This window comes from Cryptotermes secundus, unplaced genomic scaffold (assembly GCF_002891405.2).
Source record: "Cryptotermes secundus unplaced genomic scaffold, Csec_1.0 scaffold24, whole genome shotgun sequence".
Lineage (NCBI taxonomy): Eukaryota > Metazoa > Arthropoda > Insecta > Blattodea > Kalotermitidae > Cryptotermes > Cryptotermes secundus.
This window is the reverse complement of record NW_019718270.1, coordinates 428,904-454,664: the sequence shown is the minus strand read 5'-3', so window position 1 is coordinate 454,664 and position 25,761 is coordinate 428,904. Positions and strand designations below refer to the sequence as shown.

Genomic DNA, 25,761 nt, shown 5'->3' with positions numbered 1-25,761 from the left:
GGTTGGTTACAATGGTTGTAAACCGCTACTAAACCTAAGAGAATCCTTTCCAAGTCCAAGAAGCTATGTAATGAATAGGACCCAGATTCTTTTAAAATGCATATGTGCATATGAAAATGCATATTTTGTGGGTTTTTGGTTGTTATTGCATATTCTAAATGTAAGAGCATATTTCTGCATATATGTTTAAAATTAAGGATAATATTAATATTCTCTAACAAAATCGGCTTCTCCTGTGTTTTCGACATCACTTGCCAGTTGCTATTTTCAACTCTCTGAGTAACGGCACTTTTACCACTTAACAATAGAAGCAGTTAGCTTAGTTATTTCGAAATGGATGGGCTGGGATTCCACTGACCACCACAGCAGACAGTAGCATCAGAGGGTTGGTCTCGAGAGAAACCTCTTCAATTAATATGTTACTCTTTTCTTTAATAGTCTACATCAAAAAAGTTTTCGTGTACTGAAAATGCCTAAAGAAAAGTGCAGCAGTAGATATTAAAAAAATTGGTGGGTGTTGGGTAATAGTGTACTGTCAAGTTTGCGCAAAGGAAGTAAAATGTGAAAAGAAATTTCAGCTTGAACAACACTCAAGAACGACTGCACATATTACTGCAAAGAAGGGGAAGAAGAACAGCACACCACAACAACTACTTCTTGCACAGATCAAACCCAAGTCCTCTGTTAATACATTTTCAGCCGATCTTTGTAAGCCTTTAGTATGCAGCAACATTCCATGGAATAAATTAAGCAATCCGGTTGTGCAATCATTTCTGGAGAAATATTGTGTACTTTCCGACATCGGAGGGAACTGCATCTGGATATCAATGGATGAGACAACCGATTTATGTGGCCGATACATAGCAAATTTCGTAGTTGGTAAGCTACATCCAGATGAACCCGGCAACCCTCATCTTTTTGCTTGCAAATTACTAGAGAACCAAACATAGCACAATAATAAGATTTGTAAATGATTCTCTGCAACTACTATGGCCATCTGAAATTGAGAATAACTGTTGTTAAGGTTCTTGTATTACTCACAGATGGAGCTTCCTATATGCTGAAAGTAGCAAAGGCCTTACAAGTATTTTATCCAAATCTTATTCACGAAACCTGTTTAGTGCACGGGTTACACCGTATTGCAGAAAAAATATGCGCACAGTTTCCAGCTGTTAATGATTTAATTGCAAGTGGGAAGAAACTGTTTCTGAAAGCACCAGCTCGTATCCAGATCTACGAAGATTGCCTATCTCAGGTTCCTCTGCCACCTGAACCTGTCCTAACTAGGTGGGGGACATGGTTATCCGCAGTTCCATTTTATCAGGAGAATTTCAATCAAGTAAAAGAAGTGGTTGTAAAACTTGAAGAAGGGTATACATGTGTCCGTGAAGCAAAAGCGGTGTTTGGATGTGATACTGTTTATCAAGATGTGAATTTTATCCATGCACATTTTCCTACAGTTTCAAAAGCCATTGAGAGCTTAGAATCTTGTGGTGCACTCCTTCATGACTCACTTGAACTCGTTCAGAAAGCAACTTGTTCACTGAATTCCGCTCCAGGCGAAATTGGAGAGGCGATTAAATGCAAGTTAGAAATTGTGTTGAATTCGAACCCAGGACTAAAAAGATTCAGTCAGTTAGTCAGTACTTGAGTTGAATTAGGGTATCTTTGCCAAATGAATGTTCCGAACCTTCGGCGACAGTGTATAAATACTGTCCAATCACATCAGTTGATGTAGAAAGACCATTCTCAGCCTATAAACTCATTTTGATGGACAATAGACGTAGTTTGTCTCCAGAAAACGCTGAAAGACTTCTAGTTGCCTGTTATGATGCTACCTTCTGCAGTGAATGATACATGTAAATAGGTGAGTCTGAATAAAGCGACCTGTTTCTTAAGTGCATATTGTTTTATTTTTGGTGCATATTTTCCTGCTTTTTAGGGCATATTTTAAGAGTTTTTAGCGCCTAAAGATCCATAGCTATAACTATCGTACAGCCCTTCTTAATCGCTTGGCTCATCTTCATGTGACGTGATGGCTGGAAGCCAGAGGAGTGAAACAGGAAGAGGTGGCCTTTACAGGACAGCAGCGCGGTAAACACATCTTCAGAGGAATGGCCATTGTGAAGCATTGGCCCAGTAAGCAAATATATGTGGTATCCAATGCACATGCAACAGTTGAGGGTGCACAGAAGCCGGTTTTTCACTGTGGTGTGTGCCAAGGTTGTATAGGGAGGACCTGTTGGCGGTTATTGGTCGGTTGGTCAGTTAGTGAGCCAGTTGACTTCTTCATGCTTATTAGTAGTTGCACTTGAGTCTTGTGGTGGGGAAGAGTTATGAGGCCATTGCCAGTCAGCAAGAACCTGGGCCCAGAAGCAGAGGAACTGGTACCTGTCAATGAGCAGGAAGACGGAGAAGGTGTAATGTGGCCTATAGTGATTTGTGAAGTTTGTGGATTAGTGAGAGCATTATAATTAGTTGTAGTTTAGAGTTATAAGTATTCAGTAAATCCAGTTATCGATCCAATTCCTGTGTCAAGTCACTAACACATGACACTCCTTAAGGTTTGTACTGAATGTGTGTCTTCTTGTCTTCCACAAACTTCCCATGGCTGTCTCCTACTGAGAACTCAGAACTGACTGACTGCATTCACTTCTCATATAAGCACTCTGCACTAGTCTCTCTGTCTCTTCTAAGCTATAACAGGTACTCATTATATAAGCTTCACACGGACCACATAGAAAACATCTTTCATTCTTCTATTGTTGTAATGCAGTCAACTGAAGGCTGTTTACAGGTCATTGCATAGAAACGGCAATTCTTCTGTTGTTGCCTTGTATGTATTCGGTTGCGAAGTGTTTACCAGTCCATGACCTAGCAACTCTTTGGCTAACCATGTTACAATACTAAAATTCTTTTCTCAGTATCTATAAAGTAAATTGTGAAGCATCTTAAAATTTTAAAACTGTATTAAACTTTAATTTTATGAAATTACAAGGTTATTCAGTGTTTATGCTGTCTTATTAATGCAACTGTCATAATACTTCAGTTAGCATAAGAGGATGCTGAAACAATATTACAAGATCTCCATTCAGCCAGTGTGTACAGTATAAAAGTTATTGTCCCTCAAATGGGTGTGACTGATAGGATGGGGTTTGGATTGGTAATTGGATTTATTGATGACTCCTTATACAGTTACTCATAATTACAAATTACAATGACCCACAATGAATTTTCAGCTGAACTCTTTTTCCTTGACCGCCTAGGACTCACGCAGTTCTGATCTGATCTCCATTCTGATCTAGGACTCAATCTAGGTTTCCTGTTATATAGCGTCAGGTTGGACCAACAGAAAACACCTTTAATTTCCGTTTCATGGAAATGTTGATCACCTGTACCCTATATCCATGGAAAAGTCACCCTGTAATGGGTTGGTTTCCAAGAACCCATCTCCACAAAAATGTGTTTGCCAACTTGTTCCGTAGCAGTGGGTCTACAAGTCACATTGCTCCCTCCTTAAGACTGTTCATCCTGAATAGCCTACAGGTGTACCACCATTTCTTTTTCCAAGGTCTGTGCTTGGTTTTATCCCCCCCCCCAACGGTGGGGGGGCCAGATTACTCAAAGTTGCTGGTGCTCGCACATTTCTGGCTCATCTTACGCTAAAGCTGAGAGTAGGCTCTTCTCCCATTTTTAAGGGGGCTGGCCCCTCAACAGTGTCCACTTGCTGATTTCTGGCTCCAGAGGGGCCAACCCCTCCACAGTGTCCAGTTCCTCACTTTCTTTAACCAGTTGGAGATTCTGCCTGATCGCTTCACAAACTTCAGTCTGAAAGCCTTCCTGTCAAACCATTCTGATCTCTGAATTTAAGATGCAGCTGCCGTCTTGTGCCTGGGTCCTTCATTCTACAAGGGTCGTTCTGAAAGTTATGAGCAACCATTTTTTGTAAAATAACATGCTTTATTATTGACAAACCAAATACACCACCTCAATCTACAGACCTTTCTTTATTTTTCCACATAATCACTACTTCTCTGTACACATTTCTCCCAGCGTTCTGGGAGTTTGAAAAATCCGTTCCAGCCATCCAAAGACACTGACGCACTGCTTTCTGAATTACCTCCCTTGTCTCAAAACGTTGTCCACGCAACTGATCCTTCACAAATCCGAAAAGATGGTAGTCGGAGGGTGCCAGATCAGGGCTATAGGAGGGTTGTGGAAGAACTTCCCACCCCATCTTTGCAGTTGCTTCCAATGTGAGGCGAGCGGCGTGGGGGCGACCGTTGTCATGCAGGATGATGATGTTTCGTCCCGGACGTTTATCGCGCAATGCACGACGGAGCTTGTGCAGCGTCTGGACATAACGAGCAGCATTGATGGTTTGCCCAGGTTCCAGGAATTCGGCCAGAATAAACCCCTCTGCATCCCAGAAGACTGTGCCCATCACCTTCCCAGCTGATGGCACTGTCTTCGCCCTCTATTTTTATGGAGAATGCAAATGGTGCCATTCCATACTCTGCCATTTTGTTCCAGGCTCAAAATGATGAAACCAGCTTTCGTCACCTGTTACAATACAGAGCAAAAAATCGTCGCCTTTGTGTCGATATCTCTGCAGCAGTTCTGAGGTGATGGCTTTTCACTGACCTTTGTGGTCTTCATTCAATAACCACGGGACCCAACGAGCACAAACTTTCCTATAGCCCAAGCTTTCAATCATCTCCTGTATTGCACTGTGCCCTATTCCGAGGTTTCGGGCTATTGTGTCCACAGTCACATGCCTGTCCTCTTGAATGATCTCATCCACTCTCTCCTTGTTGCGTTCAGTTGAGGCTGTTCGAGGATGACCGCTCCGAGGTTCATCTTCGATGCTGGTGTTCCCATCTTTAAAATGTTTCACCCATCTTCGAACACTGCTCGCACCCATGCACACTTGCATAAGCACGCTGAAGTCTCTGGTGAATTTCTGCAGCAGGGATTTCCTCTTTCACAAGAAATTCAATGACAGCACGCTGGCGAAACAACATATGGTTGTCGGCCATTTTGTTAGGAGTGATACTGGTCACGTCATGCAAGCTGTTGATGTCACAAGACACTCAAGGTTAACACAACATCTGGTTCCACCTACCACCATAGTCTCTTTTGTCTGCTGTTCCCAGGTTGCATGCAAAAAAAAATTTCTCATGACTTTCGGTACGACCTACGTAATTTTACATTCTGGGCATTTCCACAGTCTCTTCTCGTCCTATTGGGGCTCCTCGTTCAACATTGTCCCTGGTCCAATTTTTTCCGATGACGTTTCCCTTGTGCCATGCTGCTCCTGCATGGCTGGTCATCCTTCTGCAGGAAGCTGCCAACTTTCTCCAGGATCCACAGTTACCCCAGGTCCATTCCTTTGGCTTCCAGCCTCTGTGCTGCTGCTCTCAGTCCTGCAAGAGGTTTCACTGCAGCATGCTCCTTGGGGACCTGTTGCTCCACTCTGGGCTCCAGTTCCTCTGAGGTTGGCTGCTTGCACTCCAGACATGTCTCTGTTGTTTCTTAGAAGATCATTGTCTCTTTTTGCCATGTCCTCATGAGTGAATTGCAGCCTCTAAATTTTCTTTGATGGCACTAACTGTGGATTTCATTTCTGCTTTGCCAGATTTTATTTCCCCTTTCATTTCCTTTAGATTTATATCTGTCTTTGCCTGGTTGACATCTGTCTTGGCTTCCAACCTTGCCATCATTTCTTGCATGGCTTTCAAGATTTCCAGTGTTCCGACCATGTTTTCCATTTTTCTAGTATGGTGCTATAACTACACAATTCAATCTCTCGGTCCAGTCCATCCCACTAGTGGCACAGGTTGTCACAATTTATGGGCATGACTAATGACATGGGGTTTGGATTGGTAAATGGATTTATTGATCACTTCTTGTATGATCACTCATAATCACACTAAATTACAATAACTCGCAGTTAATCTTCGGCTGAACCCTTCTTCTTTGACTGCCTAGAACTCATTCAATTCTGATCTGATCTGATCTAATTCTGATTGGATCTCTCTCTGTTCTGATCTATGACTTGATCTGGGTTTCCTGTAATATAGCATCAGGTTGAACCAACAGAAAACACCTTTCATTTCTGTATCCACGGAAATGTTTGCTGATCACCCATACTCTGTAAACTCAGAAACATCACCCTATAAGGGGCTGGTTTCCAAGAATCTGTCTCCACAGAGATGTGTTTGCTGACTCATTCCCTAGCAACGATTCTGCACATCACATGATTATATCACATGTTGAGATGAGTGTAAAATTCCTATATAACTGTAGCCTAAGGGTTTTGTAGCAAGATTACCATGTTCTTCATTCTTCAGTGTATACTAACCAGCTAACTCCATGGAGATGAGCCCTTCTTTGAGAAATCGCTAGTTTTGCGGCTACTCAAGAGTTTCCCAACATTTTATGGAACCCGAACGTTCATTACTGTGTTCACAAGAGTCCTCCACTGGTCCTTATCCTGAGCCAGATCAATCCAGTCCATACCATCCAATGCTGTCTCTCTAAGATCAATTTTAAAATTATATTTAGATTGTATGTTACCTAAATCCTTCATGTCTTCCTTCTATTTATATGTCCAAATCCCAGTTAGTATAATATTGTGTAAAGTAGGCAAATGTGGATAGTCATCTCTTTTACACAATTACAATTGATGCAACTAATATTGAAAACAAAGTTGCTGCAGATTAATAATCACTCATAATGAAGGTGCTGGAGATAGCCCCCATTTATGCAAGACGTTTCCATGTGATGTTAAGAAATTTAACAGTGCTTGAGTTCCCTTGCTATAATGAAGTTCTTCTCTGTCATGGTTAAACTGTATTATACGTTGTGCGTTCAAGTTCTAAGGTCTCCGATTTTTTTTCTCACACGATCATACAAAAAATTTGAAACTTCTGTCACTTTTCAACGTAATCTACCTGCAGCTGCACGCATTTTTCACAACTTCGACACCATGATTCCATGGCCGCTGCGAACGCTTCTGTAGGAATCTGTTTGACCACTGGAAAATTGCTGATGCAATAGTGGATTGAAAAACGGCATCCTTGTCTCATCCATTGTCATAGTTGATGAAAAGAAAGTCCCATTCATGCCTTCATCATGTGTCAACATCGCCTGGCAAATTGCCATGCGTCCAGCCCTGTGGTCATCCGCCAGGATTCGTGGCACCCACCTGGAGGACATCCGCATTCGCAGGTCTTCATGCAGGATTTTGTGCACAGATCCCACGGAAATGCCGACTTTGGGGGCTATGTTTTCCACACTCAATCGGCGATCCTCCAAAACAACTTTCTCAACTCGCTTGACCATGTTGTCAGACCGGCTGGTGCGAGGCCGGGATTGTTTTGGTTCGTTATCACATGACGTTCGGCCTTCTTTGAACTGTCGCGCCCACGAACGCACATTTTTCACATTCATGACACCATCACCACATGTCTCACTTAACTGGTGATGAATTTCAATGGGTGTAGCACCACGGAAGTGCAGAAAACGAATGATTATTCGCTGTCCTTGTAACGAAAACGTTGCCATTTTAAGTATCAAAAACACCCCTCACCCTCGCCGCTACCACTAGAGTTCTGTGTGCCGTAGAGTTCTGCCATCTCTGTCACGCATTCACAAAGAGTGCACACGTATTTTAAACTAAACCGCATGTATCTATCTGCTCCCAGTCCTGAGAAAAAAAATCGGAGACCTTAGAACTTGAACGCCCCTCGTAATGTTTATTGAGTTTAATATATTTGTTATGGAAGATTCTTCCAGAACAAAACATTCAACTCAGTGATCATTAAAAATTCCATGAGTTAGATAATGTATATGTATTTTATTTACCTGACACTGTAAAGTGCAAAGTTATTTCAGTTTTTAATTCTTGTTAGTTTGTATGCCCCAGGTATCTATGAAATTGTCAGTCTTGTATATAAGATGTTGAGTGTTTAAAAATAAAGTAGTATTTCTTTATACAGTGAAGTATTGTATTTCACACATTATCGCAGTCTCATATGTGTTTCTGTTGTGTGTCTTGGCTGCTTGATGACTTTTTGCAAAGTATACTCTTTTATTTTGTTGGGTGTTTAATGAAGTTTCACTATGTTTGTACTGAGCAGGTTTTGCTAAGTGGTAATGCATCTGACTTGATCCAGACTGAGGTTCATCATGGTTTACCCCAGTCCATCCAAGCAAATGATGGGCTATTGCCTTAAAATATGCCATGTTTACTTCCTTTCACAATTCATTATTTACTGTCATCCAATCATTCAACTGCATGTAATGTGAGTTACTGACAGTGTAATTAAACAAACTACAAATAAATAATTATTTGTGTAACTGAGTTCCAGGAATATTCTTGGGGGTAAAGGTTGGCCAGTGCGTAGGGCTGACTACCTTGCTGCCATCTATGAGCTGATTGTCTAGAAAATGTGGGAACCTCAGCATCTCACAACCTTATTGGCCTCCACGGCCTGCTACAGTGATACCTTTGCCTTTTTTACTGTATTTGTGTTATTCAGGAGGTACTGGCAAGTCTCGGGGACAAGGTCAGAGAAGACGTTTTGGTGCTAAACGAAAACGGGATTCATCTCAAAAGCAACAACAAAGAAAGAGACCATGTAAGTTAACTGTTTCAGTCCATAGAATTTAATGTTTGTTGTGTTGGTACATCACATACAGAGATCATTTTATTAAGTTATTCAATCATAGAAATCACTGCATCATTAAATAACCAACAAAACAAACCATCATAAAATAATCTATAATTTGTAAGTTCATCTTGTAATTTCTCTGTGGATGAAATTTGCTTCTGTCTTAGAAATATATAAGTAATTGCACATAAATTGTCTGACAAAAAAGTTTGTGAACTCATTGCTTTTAAAGTGCTACATACCTCATTGCTGAATATCACTGTGGTCACCTTCGAAGTAGTCCCCTTGGGAAGCTATGCACCAATGCCAGTGCCTAGTCTGCCCTTAAAAACAATTTTGGAACTGGTTTTGTGGAATGGCCTTCAAAGCTGCTGTCATACATGGTGTGTCCAGGATCTGTTAGGACAAATTGTTTTAAATTTGGCCCTGCAATGCCATATCTGTTGGCGAGTTGTGGCGTTAAGATTCTTGAAGTTTCAGCTGTGGCTCTGTATAATTTCAAAGCGCAAACTTCACTGCATCACGTATTCTGACCTTGAATGTAACGACTGTTCTGACGCTCGTCGGAAAATGGCGGTTGAACAGAGAGCCAACATCAAATTTTGTTTGAAGTTAGGCAAAACAGCCGGAAAAGCGTACAAAATGATGAAAAGTGTGTATGGCAGTGATTGTTTGAGTTGCTCGAACATTTTTCGATGGTATGCTGTATTTCCTGACGGCAAGGAGGACATTGAAGACGCTCCACTTGCATCAAAGCCGAAAACTAGTCGCACCGAAGAAAATGTAAAAAAAAATGTGACAGAAATCCTTGCATCAGACAAATGTGTTTCTGCAAAACTCATCGAGGAGGTATTGAGAATACCAAAAAGTACTGTGCATCAAATTTTGACTGAGGATTTGGGCTAATGGAAGGTCTGTGCACGGTTTGTGCAGCACGCGCTGTCAGGCGATGAAAAACATGCCAGAGTGGAACACTGCAAAGACATGTTACGGTCGGCCCAAAGTAATAAAAAATTTACAAAATCGATTGTTACTGGTGACGAGACATGCTGTTTTCAATATGAGCCTCTCAAAAAATGGCAGAGTGCAGCGTGGTTGAGCCCAAAGAAGCCAAAACCAAAGAAAGTGTGCATGCAAAAGAGTCGAGTAAAGGTACTGCTAACCGTTTTCTTCGATTCCAAAGGAATCATTCACAAGGAATTTCTGCCAGAAGGTCAAACAGTGAATTCTGATTACAATCTCGGAGTCCGCAATTGTTTGTGGGCGAGAATTCTTTGAATTCGACCTGAATCTTGAGAGCAAGGTTCCTGGTCGCTTCTCCACGACAATGCCCCACCCCACAAATCGAAGATGGTGCGCGATTTTTTTGGCCAGAAAAGGGATAACAGTCCTTGATCACCCTTAATATTCGCCAGATTTGGCTCCAGCAGATTTCTGGTTGTTCCCCAAATTTAAGTTGGCGATGAAAGGAAACCGTCATGACTTCACCCAGGACGTCCAAAGGAAATGTACCGCAGTTTTAAATGTGATTGCACAAAAGGAGTACAGTGACTGTTTTTGAAAACTTTTCAATCGATTCCAGCTATGTATTGATTCAAAATGAGACTATTTTGAATAAAAAGAATGAAATTTTGAAAATAATTGACGTCTTGTATTTTTAATGAACACATTCCTAACAGAACCTGGACACACTCTGTTACTCCTGATGTTATCAATGTCTTCAAAATGCCTTCCTGTCCGTGTTTCCTTTATCTTCATGTGAATAGGCAGGATGTTCAAGCACATTTGTTTGTACACTAGCTAAAACTCCCTCATGGACAGTGCTCCTTTGGGACCATTTTTGCACACACCTTCCTCATGTCAAGATCTTCCTGTTTCTCTGTTGATGTTCACTTGCTCTGCTCTGACAGTCAGCCGACGATTTTCACACACAATTCGATGAACTTTTGGAATGTTTTCTAAAGTTCAGCTTGTTGCTGGCCATCCTGTTCTCTCTTCATCAGTGACACTTTCTCTTCCCTCAGAAAAACATGTTACCCACTTGTAAATTGCCGTTTTCTTCATAGCATTATCCCCATAAACTTACATTAATATCTCTCTAATTTCACTTCCATTCTTGCCAAGTTTAACGAGAAATTTAATGTTCGTTCATTGCTCTAATTCAAGCTCCGACATCCTTGCGACAGGACACCAAAACACACTCAGACAATAATAGACGCCACTCAGAAAGAGACTGCCAAAGGCCACACCATAGCTCAAGCAGTTAGTTGCTGGCTTCCCATCGCAGTGGCCCGGGTTCAATCCTAGGTCTGGTCAAGTGGGATTTGTGGTGGACAAAGTGGCGCTGGGGCAGGTTTTCTTGTGAGTACTTCGGTTTCCCCTGCCAATCTTCATTCCACCAAATTCTCCATCATCATAATCACCCATGGCAGGCACACTAGGCCAATCAGTGGCCGACGTGCTAATTGGACCCACCTGGACTCCACCCCCCCACTAAGCAAAAAGAGACTGTCATAGATTAACAAAAACACAGCTGTGAAATGCTGATATGTGAATGTCATCAGACCATACTGAGGTTTCTGTCCACTACTGTCATAGCAAGCACATTGTGGAGAGTTTGCAGACTTTATTGTCAGACCTTGTACAAACCTGTCACACAAAATTTTCACCTGTTTGTCACATCTTCCATATTTTCTCAAAAGGGATCCTTTTACATAGTATGCATGAATTAAGTTGTACTTCTTTTGGCTTATTTTGGACTTCATCCATCATCCAGTATGTAAAAGACAAAAGACCACGGCGTTTCGGAGACTGGATTGAGACTAGCTCTTTCTAATGGGCCCAACTGAGTAGGTTTATCCTTCCCTACCCACCTGAAGATGGAGAGAGATCCAGTCTCCGAAACGTCGTGGTCTTTTGTCTTTTACATACTAGATGATGGATGAAGTCCAAAATAAGCCAAAAGAAGGATGGTATACACCATCATCAGAATCCTTTCAAGTCTATATGAATTAAGTTGTTAAGAACCCATACATTTGGATACATGAGTAATGGAATATTTATCATTGTACTGCTTATTTAATGGGAATTTATAGTTAGAATCAGTGGCTCTTCACCATAAATAGGGCATTGTGAACTATTGTTGTATTTGTGCCTCAGAGTTCAGCTACCATGGGAAATGTTGACAATCTTGATGCCATCTGTGATGGCACCAGCATCAGGCTTTGTTTACCAAGTGAACCAGGACTCAGGATGGTTGGTTAGGACCCCAGGAACTGCCGTCATGTTCCTGTCCCAGCACATGGTATATGCAGCAGTGTGGTCACTCCACCCAGACACAGCTGTTACTGTGCTGACCATTGGTTTGTCCTAATCTGAAATGTTTGTGTAACAGGTGTTCCGGCACCAGTGACTCAGGTGAGCAGCATCCCAGTCCCTGCTGAAATGAATAGTGACAGAGTTGTATGAGAGGCTGGTGACAGCAGGGATTCTTCCATATGGAAAAGCTGATGCAGATTGTAAAAACAAAGAAGAGGCTAATTCTGTAAGACCTGTGGACTTCAGTCAGCCTGAAACATTAAAAGTGTAAGAATTTACTACTTAAACATCTTATTTCTTCATTTGGGAACAGTTGTGATGCTGAAAGACTAATATGTGGTAGACTTAAATTGCTATAAACATCAGTTTCTGAATCCTGCTTTCTGGATTGGATTCATATTATTAACACTCCAATTGTTATCATCATTGTGTTCATTTCCAGATTTCAGCCTGGTTTAGTGGCTTTGCTGCACTCTGGCAATCCATGTAGTTCCTGTGGCGTTCGTTTCCTTCCAGAGGAACGTATGAAATACAGGCAACATTTGGATTGGCATTTCCATCAGAACAGGCGTCAGAAGGACAGTGGTCACAATCAGAGTAGAGACTGGTATTTGAGTCTCTCAGATTGGATGCAGTGTACAGAATTTGAAGACCCAGAGGAAATAGGTATGAAATGCAATTCTTACCTAGATATGGCATGGAGGACTGTATAGAAAATGTCTCCTTCATTGCCACGGAAACATCTTTAGCAAGCCATTGCCTAGCAACGAAAGGAGAGATACAATTTACTGAGCCTTTGCGTAGCAATGGCAGGGATACACAGACTGATGGGATGGCTTTATGAAGTTCACTGTGAGATGGGCTCAGGTGCCATGATGTACATATAAAATTTTGTAAAGATTGGTTCAGGCATTCAGAAATTAAGGGGGTGGGGACAGATTCAGAGTTATGCTGACTGATAATTTAGAGATCGCGTAAGCCTACTTTTATAAAGTAGGCAAAAAAGATATAAGGGGTGATGTTGCATATCTCGAACATAATTTCCCTGTAAGAATCTCTGAAACCTACAGAAATTCAGAGTACTCATTGTCACATAGATTGATTGTTGTCCTTGACACATGTGTATAAAACCTGTATCACTTGCCCAGTTGTCCTGAGAGAGAGATGGGGAGATGTTTGAAGACAGTGATGAAGCAGGTTATTATGTTGGCAGATAAGGGGACTGGATTGGTTGAAGCAGTCAGCAGTGTCGAGTTTTGCGTTCATGATCAGTGTCACTGGTAAAATTTCAATACAGGTGTTTGGTGGATCTGCTCTCCATGGTTTCTTTATAGAAATTATCCAGTTGTTGTTGCCTTGTATCCTGTGACATACTGATGCGCATGAATAAACTAAAAGTATTTGATCAAATGAATAAATTATTTAAACCATGGACTAATTGATTTAATTTTATAAAGAAGTCAGTTGGATTGAATGATACATTTCATGTACATGCTCCACTTCTGGACTTCTTGTATCTGACAGAACTGAGTTTTATTGTTTGTGTGTTGGTATCTTTGTTAGAAAAGCCATGAACAGAAAAGACTAGTGTTTTTTATCAGCAATTTCAGCTTATGGTATGTTGTTATGCAGTCATGTAACACTTAGAGAGCATGATCTTCTGGGTTGTAACATTGTGTAGTTGTAGGAAAGCACAATGTTTCAGAAGAACACAGTTCCTCCATCTTCAGGGTCGAAGAGCAAACTAGGAAGAAGCAGACAGCTGGGCTTGCTTCATGTTTTTGCTGGTTTCTTGCTTCTGTCATGAAGTGGGATGCAGTATGTTGATCCAAAACAAACCACGTTGCATTACAAACCAGAAGCAAATATTATTCATAGAGAGTCATATCTTCTGGAATGTAATGCCGTGTAGTCTGTTGAAAGTTAACTCTCAGCGGTTCGGAGGAATATGTCACCTTTGTCTTCGGATCAGAGAATAAACCAAACAGAAAGCCAGCTTGAAGCAGGTAGAGCTGCATGCTGATTTCTGTTTATTAACAGTGACATTTAGATTTAGTCCGTGTAGTCCCTCTAGCAGCACCAAGTCCTGACCATAGCAGTAATGAGCTATTGCTGAAGATAGGATGTTTAACACATCTGTGTGGGGGGTGGTTGTTAATTTGAGATAGATGGTTGAAAATAAAATGATGGAGCATGCATCAACTTCTGTTATTACCTATCAGAAAGTACTGTAATACCGACATATAATTCTTTTTAATTTTCAGGACCATGCTGGTTTGAGATGCAGCAGGCTGAAAAAGGGAGAGAAAAGGAGGTTCAGGAAGTTCCAAGTGTTTGTGCAGGGGAGAATCCTAATGATGCATTTTGTGGTATGTGCTCAGACAAATTTGAACAGTTTTTTAATGATGAAATTGAAGAGTGGCATCTGCGTGGAGCCGTGCGAGTAGATGGGAAGACATTTCACCCGCTTTGCTCTGAAGACTACAAGGTTAGTATATTTGTTATAATGTTTCCCTTAATTTGAGAGACATTATATTGTCATTTTGACAAGATGCTTGTACTTACTACTTGCCTCCATGGTACTCTGAGAACCTTGACCATGTCTGTGACATCACTGTTCTTCTTTGTTCCCTTCTCCTGACATCTTTTCACTTTTTGCTCTCCTGAATAATTTTCTGCATCTTCCAGCCATTTAAGTCTGTGTCTTCTCATTTTCCTTCTACTATCTGACCTGCTTGCATAATTCATTTAAATTGCGTGCACCAACCACTTCAGCTTATTCCTCTGAATATCCTCAAGCAGATTAGATGTTTTGTACAATTTCTGTGGCTTCTGATTAATTTTGTTTCTGCAAACCCCATGATATTTTTGATGCACACCATCCTCAGTCATGCACCATGTTTCACACTCATAAATTATTTTGTATATTGTTTTATATGTTTTAACCTATTCTGTTCAGCTCAAATTTCTGGACTTAAACATACGTAGTAAACCCTGAATTGTCTGTAATGATTCTCACTACGGTTTCTTCGCCTATATCACTCCTTCCTGATATTAGTCAAAGTGGCTCTATGACTATATAGTTATTAAAATCTGTTTGTCTAATAACCAGTGGGAACTATTCATTAGGAATTAAAATTGTAGCATGTATTAAATTATGAGTGATGAAAGTGTGGCTGGAAGGGCTAGTAGAAAAATATGTGTATAACAGAATGAGTCCTTTTTACTGAATCAGTTGTTATTTACTGTGAACATCAAAATATGAAGTACAATGTATCGTGTATGATTTATTTGGTGAGGTCTTAACTCTCATTTTAATAATTCATTTTCTTTGCTTATGAATGATCCATTTCTTGTTTTTCCGTAGTTGAATGTAGAGTGAAATTAATTTATCCTTGTGCATTATTTATGGTCAGTGTTACCTCTTGTAGAATCAATATATACATGACTTATAAAACTGATAATGTTGTATCATACAACATGATCAGTTATTTACTTGCTTTTGGACTACCATAAGATAATTCACACATTCTGAAATTTAAAGTATTCTTATAAAATTGTACTTCTTTATTAACTAAATGAAGGAACTGGGATAGTGTCAGTATAGTGACTGGCTATGGGCTGGACAACTGAGAGGTCAAAATTCGAATTCCTGTAGGGTCAAGAATTTTCTCTTCTCAGAGTTGGCCAGACCAGCTCTATGGTCCACCCAATCTCCTATCCAGTGAGTAGCAGGGGTAAAGCAGCTGGGGTGTGAAGCTGACCACTCATCTCCAGCTACTGCTGAGGTCAAGAAAATATGGATCTGTACATCCACTCCCCCATACACCTTCATGGCATAATGCTTAATTAGTTAAGCACAGGGACAACTATACCTTTATTAACAAAATGAATTCTTGATTTGGTTTAGAACTTGTAGTAACTTCAGAACTTTTTAACAGTTTTTTTAATGCTAGTGGGGTGGGACTAAGTCCCTTGAACTGCAGCCACTTCTGGCCTATTGTACCAGCCCCAGATGACAGGTGAGGGTGATTGTGGAGCAGTTAGTGGAATGAAGATTGGCAGGGGAAACCGAAATACTCTGAGAAAACCTGCCCCAGTGTCATTTTGTCCACCATAAATCCCACTTGACGAGACCCAGGATCGAACCCGGGCCACCACAGTGGGAAGCCAGCGACTAATCGCTTGAGCTGTGGCACTGCCCTAACAGTTGTTACACATCTGGTTGTTCTCTCAATTTAGTGACATTGCTTTTATAAATACGGTATTTTCTTGAAGATCTTGCACACTTAAAAAAAGAGAGATGTATCTGATATCGAAAATTGAGCTTGCAGCATATTTGTGATGCAGTTGGCAATGCTGTGTATTGCAAGCGCCATTTTAACTTTCCAACTCCTTTTGCGTATCCATGCATAAACAGATATCCTGATATAGAGCATATTTGCACATATATCTGCACCCAAGCAACAGTTTGGGTGTGCAGTGTCAACTAAATTTTACTAGTTGAAGCCCCATAGTATTCGCCAGAGAACATGGAATCCAATGTTCCAAGGCAGTCTGGGAATGGATAGTGAGGTTCTTTTCCCCCTCCCTGACAAAGAACAATTTACATATCGGAAGCGGAAAAAGATAAACAGCAGGACATCAGAGCCTCTGAAGTACAAGGCTGTAGCCAAAATAAACACAGGATATTGGACTCAGATATGAAGACACCTTGTTAAATATACTCATGCTTGAAAATAAACTCACATGGACATTTTTACCCCACTTAAATATGGGTTGTGCAGCTTATTCAGGGTTGCTGATTATTTGAGAAAATAAAGTCACATATTGTAAATAAAATGTTTCCAATTCACTTGTTTATTGTCGTGGCTATTGTTGTTTTTATGTTGTTAGAGGTGAACCTCTGAATTTGTTTTCCTATAATTTACATGTGTTTTCTTTGGGTATGTTGACTTTTACATACTGATGTAGTTCATTTGCACCAAAAGCATGATGGCAAAATATAATTTTGTTTTATATTGTAGCGTTCACTGGAGGAATCAGGAGAAGAAACATGTGCCAGTCAAGAAACTAAAGGCGTTGAAGAGCAAAGAAATACAGACAGTGAGATTGCAGATGACAAAGCAGAAAGAGAAAGCAATGTGGAAACAATGGATACCTGAATTCCACATAAAACATAAGAAGAATTAACAAATGGTAAGCTTAAATGCCATAATGTGTGTCAGAGAAATCTGAAAGCATACGTCTTAATTCCAGTATTTGGTTTTTGAAAAACAGAAACACAACTAAGTGGAAATTTGAAACAGCCATACTGAACAAACTTTGATGTTGTGTATGAATGCAGTATAACAATAAAAGCAATTTGTGGAAGTGATATTAGTGTATTAAGATGGTTTAATTTATAGGTCTTAGGTGCCCAAAATTTTAATTTTGAAACAGTCCTGTTGATTTTACTTTGTGTCATAATAAGTTTAGGTGTGTCTTAATTGATGCTTGAATATGGAGCATCTGAACATCTCCCTTTGTGTATGATGTCAGGAAAACATATGTCAGAATGAGTCGTCAGTTTATTACAGAATCCATCATTATGTTGCTCATTCATCAGACTGAATTGTATGCTGTATGATAACTAAAGGACCGACATCTGTGGCATGTTACCTGCACAGTAGCAGATCTGTCTTGGTTACATCTCTTAACTACTGCCATGAAATTGGCATTGGGAGTGAAGGCTTTTGGATACAGGGAAATATGTATATTGGGGCTGGGATTATTTGTGAAAAATTTTCTGATGAAAAAAGAAGATATTTCATTGCCAGTAAGATGCACCACAGAAACTAGTACAGTAGAAGTGGGCTACTGAGGCATTCTAAAATATTGCCAAAAACTGAATATCACCATCTCAGAGGAAAAGCCAAAATTACTTAAGTAAGGAGATGGAATTATTACACAGATCAGTCTTTGGTCTGTCCACATGTTATGCAGAAATGTTCTGTAGTAATATTCCAGTGGGTTGTGTGACCTGTCCCTGTTGACACTGAAAATTCACTTACTTTGGCAGTGATAAAGTAGTTATTTATTTTCTTTGCAAGTATCTTTAAGCTCAATGGGCAGTAAGCTTTTCAGGGAACTTTCTGCTAATCCTTCTTGTTTCAATTATGTAGTGCAGTGACTGCCATTTAATAACTGTAATGTATTGTTCAGTTCCCATGGTGCCAGGCCCAATAGCTGAATGTTAAATTTCCTCTGTTCAGTATTCAAATTAATTGTCCCTTGGAAATACATTAAGTGGGAATTTATTGTGTGGCGTATAGCACAAAAGCAGGTAAAGCATTGTGGAGTTTTCACTGGTGAATGTGAAAATCATTGTCTTGTGGGTTGTAGTGGTACCCTTCTACCAGCCTACCGGCACACCATCCCGGAACACATTAAGCTTCAAATCACTCTTTTGCAGAGTACAAACTATAAATTTTAGCACAAAAATTATATTCTCTTGCAAGTATTTCCTCAAACCAGCTTTGTGCAATATTTTACTGACCTTGGTCTCACTTTGCACCTGACTGCCTATGAAACTTTCTGTGAAATTCTTTGATAGCTGTTAAATATTTGCTAGTTACCATCAGTTCTTTGGTGTTTGGTAACATTGTTATCACCAGGAGGTGGCATTGTTGTTTTCAAATGTTTCAGTGGAAAACTTAATACTGAATAATTAATTTCTCCTAATGTTACTATAATTTTCCACAAAATGGTTTTCCAAACTTCAAGTTCTTTCATTCACTTTATATCTTATTCTGTGTATGTTTAGTATTGGGCAGTTTATAGCTCCACTTTTTTTAAAATTTAATTTTGTTTGAATGTTTATTATATAAGCCATACTGTGAATGTCTGTAGTGTCAGTTCCTGTGGTGTTTCACATTTTGATGGTGCTAGATGTCAAGTTGAACATTCATATTCAATTTGTGCTGGTCCAATTTTCTGTGACTTCCTGTATGATGTGGGGGGGGGGGTCACTTTACGACTGGCAGTTCGCTGTTTACCGCAAATCAGTTCATATTGATGCCAAGCCCCTTAAGACTCATGGGCAGAGTTTTATCAATTGAACACTTGCAGTCATAGTCTGTATGTAACATCCTTTCTGATGAGAGGATGTGTCTGTCGATTACAATTGCTGCTGGTACTCACCAGCACAGTCATTCTCAGGTCCAAGTCCCGCAGGACTCATGACCACGTTTTACTCTCTCATATTCAAAACTCCCCCAACCTGGATGTCAGATCCCCTTATTTATATCCCCTAGGAAAGGGTAGCCCAGTTATACCCCCAGGAACTGGGTTCCCTTTCCGTCACCTTTTACAACTTGCAGGGCTGTGGTGGAGGTGACTTGAACATGCCTCTACACCCTGGAGAGCCAGTCTTCTATCCCTTGATGAATAAATTTGAGGTGGACCGAATACAAAACACTGCTAATTGCAATGTATATATGTAGTTTTCAGGTGAAGCAGATTCACAAAAGCTTTAAACTTGAGAATATTCCTTGTAACAACTTTCAGTTGAAGCAAATTTGGAATACTCATAAATGGATAAAATTTGTGGTTCAAAAATTATAATTCAGTACTTTCAGTGTTTGAAAATTAAATTGTTGATATAGTTATATTTGGAACTATAACAGTTATGAATTAGACAAGTGTTCCTGTCCTACATGAGCAGAACATTTCCGTCCATCTCACCTCCTACAGTTAGCATATTACTGCACTGTATGTTAACAAATTTGTTTAATTAACATCTTTCTAGGATTTTGGGTTCCTGGAATCATCTGATGCCTGAGATGAAGATTGGAGACTGCCACAGTTAGTAAGTTATGTTCATAGTAATGCTAGATCTGAGCATTCTCCACAAATCTGATTAGAGTAAGTGAATGCCTGGAAAACTGCAATTTGATTTTTTCATTTGAGAAGGTGTTTTCATTAAATATTTTTATTGTTATCTATAAACGTTTAACTGTATGGTCTGTGTTAATAATTTTTGGAAAAGAACAAATATGTTTTACATGAAGACTGCTTTCTTTTTCTGGCTTCCCATTCCATATTAAATTTAGTTTTAGTGATAATACTTGTAGGAAACAAACACTATGATTTCTTGGTATTTCATTTCCGAAAAATATAATTTTTGCAAATTACTTAGTGGCCACTTTAATTTCATGGCTTTCTACAGGCACTTGCACACAATCCTCTTGTACAATATATATATATATTTCAGGATCTGGGAATATTTTCTTTTATTTATTATTGGTATAATAAATAGTAACTTAATAGATAGAAAGACTTGAACTCAGGTTCTTCTTGTTTACAGTAATCAACTTCATTCGTTTCCATTTCATTTCATACTGACACTTCTGTCAACCATAAGCACAATTAACATGAATTTCAAATCAGATATCGAACACCAGTGTTTGCATGGCACTTCAGATAAAATACAACAAGAAAGATATGACATTTGCACTAATTACAGTCACTGGATCTCACATTATAATTTGTAGTTGTGAGGTCATTATGGGAATGTTTGGTATACCCAGGATTAATTACAGGAACATTTCAGATCCCATTCAAAACCAGCATAAAGTAAATTGCCATATTTTTGGAGCTTCAGGTACCATCATAACATGTCATACAAGTCTGTGTTGTGCAATTTTTCTTAAAGTGAGAAAATATCTACCCTTACAAAACCCTTCCACTTGAGGAGCTACTTGGTCAACTGCTGAAACCTGGAGAAGATGCATGTGTACATTCAACATGCTTGCTAGACCTATTATTGTGCCTTCATTGACCACAGATAGCACTCACAACTTATTTGGAAAGCACAGATTTTCTGTGGTACTGAAGATTGCTCTTTTGTCTGATGCCATGTACTGAGTAAGCTTATATGTGCTGTCTGCATCTTCCCTTGTACCCTGCTCACCACTAAGAACCTCATATCTTACATGTCTTTGATACATTAGAGATTGTCATTTCCTCAGCTACTTAGCTATGAAGGATTTCTTTTACCTAAGAACCATACCATAAAGACAGATTGGAGCATGGAGGTAAAATTCTCTGCTTTTTTAACCTCATCACTAGATGATCTCTCATATAGTGCTAAATCTGAATTGCATTATATAAGTTCTATCTTCTGGGATATAATACTGTGTAGTCTGTTGCAGCCCAAAATGTTGGTCAACTTTCAGCGGACTACACAGCATTATATCCCAGAAAAAAGAACACTTCATAACCACTGCTGTGAGAACCTCATATGCTACGCATATGTGTTACTCATACAGTACAGGAATTTAAAAACAAAATATGTTCATGCTGAATACCATGTATTTATACACTCAACTCTTGATTATCCAGGTTGTACAAACCGGTTTGCGGCTTAACCGGGGCTACCGGGGCTTTTTTGAGGCTTATATGTTGTTTAATATTCATTCACTCTTGTTTCACATGGTGAGTTGTAACACTATTTTCGCACTAGTGTGAACTGAGCTCTGCATTTTTTGGTCCCGTTATGCTAACACAGTGTTCTATCTTCAAGTGTGTTAGCAAAATATCAGGGTGTAAAAGGAAGTATGTTAAGTATTAAGCAGAAACTCGTGTGAGCCGGGCTTCGAAATGTTAAGCAGTGACAAAATTGTAAGTTCAGTGGGGGTGTAGCCAGAAGAGCGGGAAGAAAGTGAAAATGAGGAAGAGGTGGACAGTGCTGCTGGTAAGAAAATATCATATCTTGTTGCTCTTAATCATTTGGAATCCTTACTAGACTATCTTGAGAGTGAAGAGAACAGTTTATTAAGTGACAAGCTAATATTACGTAGGCTTCGTATGGATATCCGTAAAAAGGAAAATGCCACGAAAAAGCAAACAACAATATTAAATTATTCANGAGTTGAGTGTATCTGCAAAGCTGTGTAGGTTTGAAATAGGTTAGCTTCAGGGACAGCAGAGTGGACACTGAAATATGAAAAAGATGCATTGTTAAAATTTTTCATATCTTCCTGCCCCCACCCTACCCCACATATCCCCCAAGAATCTCATTGTCACACCCAGTGCATCATGTGTTAGATAATTTTTTGCAACAGATGGGGGCCCTCAGCATTCTCAGAAGGTTTTGGGGGTGCTTAAAAGATATTTGAAATATCTTGTTGCTAATGATCCCAAACCACATGGTGTTTTCTGCTCTGTGACTCTAATCTCTGTCCAGTTCCTAGGAATGCTAAGTGTTTTAGTGTTTAGTGTTCAGGTATAAAATTAATACAAGGGCTCAAGTGCAGATAATGGTATTTTTCAATAAAATTGTTCATTAGGTGTTTGCTGCATGACAGCATGTGTCTAAACATTTTGAGAAATTCCTGATGTGAAAACACAAGGTGTAAAGCTGTTTATAATCTCATCAGTTTAATTCCCGTTTCTTTTGGATCAGACATCGTTATTGAAATTTTGTTGAAATTCGTTATGGGACAACATTGCATAATGGTAGTCTGCCATTACAAGTTTTAGAAATGCTGAATTATTGTAAATTGTAATTTACTTTCAACGTTTCCATGTATCCTATAAACGATTCCATAGATTCTGCTCATGCTCATGATGGCAACACTGCACACATCCGCACTGTTCAGAGGCCTAAAAGCGGAACCAACAGCAGTGCTATATTCTGTTCTAAAAGCTTCATCACGGTGAAATACACTGATTACGGTTTGCCCAAGCGGCACCGCTTCTAACTTGTATACCGGAGATCAGTGGTTTGAATCTCAGCCGGGAAGCCGACTGTGTTGACAGAGGTTTGTCTTCAGGCGAACAACTGACAGCATCTCCAACTGGCCACGACCACTTCATTCCACATCCTTTCTAACTCATTGTCATTACTTATCAGATTATCCAACCAGAGACGCTACGTAGTCCAAAATACAGACGTCATTAAATAAACAACGAAGTAACCTGACTGTTTGTGAACTATACTACTGGGGTTCGATCTCCAGTAAATAGCCCTACAGCCATTACTTGCAGAATGAATCTTGCCAATTCATCCGCCTACTGGGAACTGAGGATTTTCCCTAGTGGTAAAGCGGCCAGGACATGAAGTTCATCGTTCAGTTCGATTTAGTGTCCAGTCTAAGAATACGTGGAACTCTCCCTACACTCGCCATGTACCCCTGCATGGTTTAATGCTAATTGGCAGTGACAAATTCATCTTGACTTCGCGATAAATGCTGACAGTTGCAGGGTTTGTTTATAAGTGATGCTATTCTACAGCAGATAAAAGAACAAGCGTTAAGACTGCGGTCTCTCCAGATGTGGCACCGTGTAGATTTCTACACTGGTAATCGTTTCAGAAAATCCTACTTCATTCATCTTCGGAGTAGAGAAAATACCCGTGTGTCATGAAGAGGGTCTGTAAGTTCCTCCGAAACACTGGTATCCATCTGTGGGAATCTCCCATAGCGCATAACAGACAACTCCAGCAGTGCACCGAAAACAGGCAATATTTATACATCGCTTGCAGCCCAGCTCTCTAGACATCAACACAAGCGCTATCCAATCAGTGCTTACAATTACAGCTCCAGCTAATGATCCTGTAGACCCAGCGCATCTCATCACTGAACTCCGCCAGCACATGGCCCACCTCAGACCAGTTCCAGCAGCACGCCACGCCTCCCCGGCTACTTTCGTGCACAGCGACCTTGAGAAGTGTACCCACGTCTTCCTTTGGCAGGACACAACGCGCTGGGCTTTTGAGCCCCCCTACAGTGGCCCCTACCAGCTGCTGTCACGGAGAGAGAAGACGCTGCAACTCCTCATGAGCGAGAGGCACGTCACTGTGTCAGCCGACATGGTCAAGTCGGCCTACATCCTAAAAGAGACCGACCGTGGGAACAGCATCAACCCGCCAGCCGCAGCAACCCAAATCCTAGGACCACCTGCCATGCCGCCACAGTCCATCGACATCCCACACATCTACGAAACTACACGACGTAACCGAAAAGACCTAAATGTTAACATTCACTGCTTTCAGAACCCCAGTAAGGTAAAGCTATGCCTGTAACAGGCCATGCAGACCCATGGGATTATGAGACGTCGAGGCTCCAACATTTTCTAGACAATCGGCTCACAGTGGTGAGGTTGTCAGCCTTTCCCCCAGGAATATTCATGGTACTCATTTCTATTACAGTCTGAGTCAACCCCGGGACCATAATGCGGCTGGAAGGATTAGCTAAATATAAAAATCCAATGACATCGGGAACCGAACCTGCAACCTTCCGGCTTGTAGCATAATCCCTCAACCAAGCTTTACAATGAAAGCAAAATAGAAAGAGAAATACACAGTGTGTCCAGGTTCTGTTAGGACTGTGTTCATTAAAAATACTAGACGTGATTTTTTTCAAAATGTCACTCTTTTTATTCAAAATAGTCTCCTTTTGAATCAATACATAGCTGGAATTGATTGAAAAGTTTTTGAAAACAGTCACTATACTCCTTTTGTGGAATCGCATTTAAAACTGTGGTACATTCCCTTTGGATGTCCTGGGTGGTGTCGTGACGGTCTCCTTTCATCACCAACTTAACGTTTGGGAACAATCAGAAATCTGCTGGAGTCAAATCTGGCAAATACGGAGGATGATCAAGGACTGTGATCCCTTTTCTGGCCAAAAAATCACTCACGATCTTCGATTTGTGGGGTGGGGCATTGTTGTGGAGAAGCGACCAGGAACCTTGCTCTTGATATTCAGGTCGAATTAGAAGAATTCTCGCCCACAAACCACTGAGGACACCGAGATAATAATCAGAAATCACTGTTTGACCTTCTGGCGGAAATTCCTTGTGAATGATTCCTTTGGAATCAAAGAAATCGGTTAGCAGTGTCTTTACTCAACTCTTTTGAATGCGCACTTTCTTTGGTTTTGGCGTCTTTGGGCTCAATCATGCTGCACTCTGCCGCTTTGTGAGAGGCTCATATTGAGAAAAAAAACCCATGTCTTGTCACCAGTAACAATCGATTTTGTAAATTTTGTGTAACATGTCTTTACAATGTTCCACTCTGGCATGTTTTTCATTGCAGCGCATGCTGTACAAACCGTGCGCAGACTTTCCGTTTGCCAAAATCCTCGGTCAAAATTTGATGCATAGTACTTTTTGGTATTCCCAAAAGCTCCTCGATGAGTTTTGCAGAAACGCATTTGTCTGATGCAAGGATTTCGGTCACTTTTTTCACATTTTCTTCAGTGCGACTTGTTTTCGGCTTTGATGCAAGTGGAGCGTCTTCAATGTCCTCCCTGCCGTCAGGAAATACAGCATACCATCGAAAAATGTTCGAGCGACTCAAACAATCACTACCATACACACTTTTCATCATTTCGTATGCTTCTCTGGTTGTTTTGCCTAATTTCAAACAAAATTTGATATAGGCTCTCTGTTCAGCAGCATTGCTGCAAGTAGGCATGAGGGTTCCCACTGTCCAGTCGCTAGGCATGCCCAAGGGTAAACACGGTGACAGATTGGCAGCAGTTGTATGCAATGAACGACATTTCCCTCATACACAACTTCTTCCTATCCTATTCCGTATTCCGTATTGAGGGGGTGGGTTTCCCCATGCACTTAGACCGGTTACTGGTCCATTGTGCGCCCCCCTTTTAATTTCTGCTGTCTCCATACCGTACCGGTACTGGTGCTTACTATCAGCCCCTTTCTGCCAGCGAGGTTCCAATCTCTTACTGGCAGTGGTATCTAATAGTTAGTCCCTTTC

At 40.4% G+C, this 25,761-nt stretch overlaps 1 protein-coding gene across 1 annotated transcript; it reads left to right on the top strand.

Moving 5' to 3' along the window:
* Nucleotides 1-11,961: 11,961 nt before the first annotated feature.
* LOC111867469 (pre-mRNA cleavage complex 2 protein Pcf11) lies at nucleotides 11,962-20,045 on the top strand. The gene is made up of 6 exons (XM_033753042.1): nucleotides 11,962-12,040; nucleotides 12,131-12,263; nucleotides 12,439-12,662; nucleotides 14,261-14,484; nucleotides 17,024-17,195; nucleotides 19,786-20,045. Exons 1-5 carry the CDS (start codon nucleotides 11,962-11,964, stop codon nucleotides 17,159-17,161), a joined length of 798 nt encoding a protein of 265 aa, XP_033608933.1. The 3' UTR covers nucleotides 17,162-17,195; nucleotides 19,786-20,045.
* Nucleotides 20,046-25,761: the final 5,716 nt, after the last annotated feature.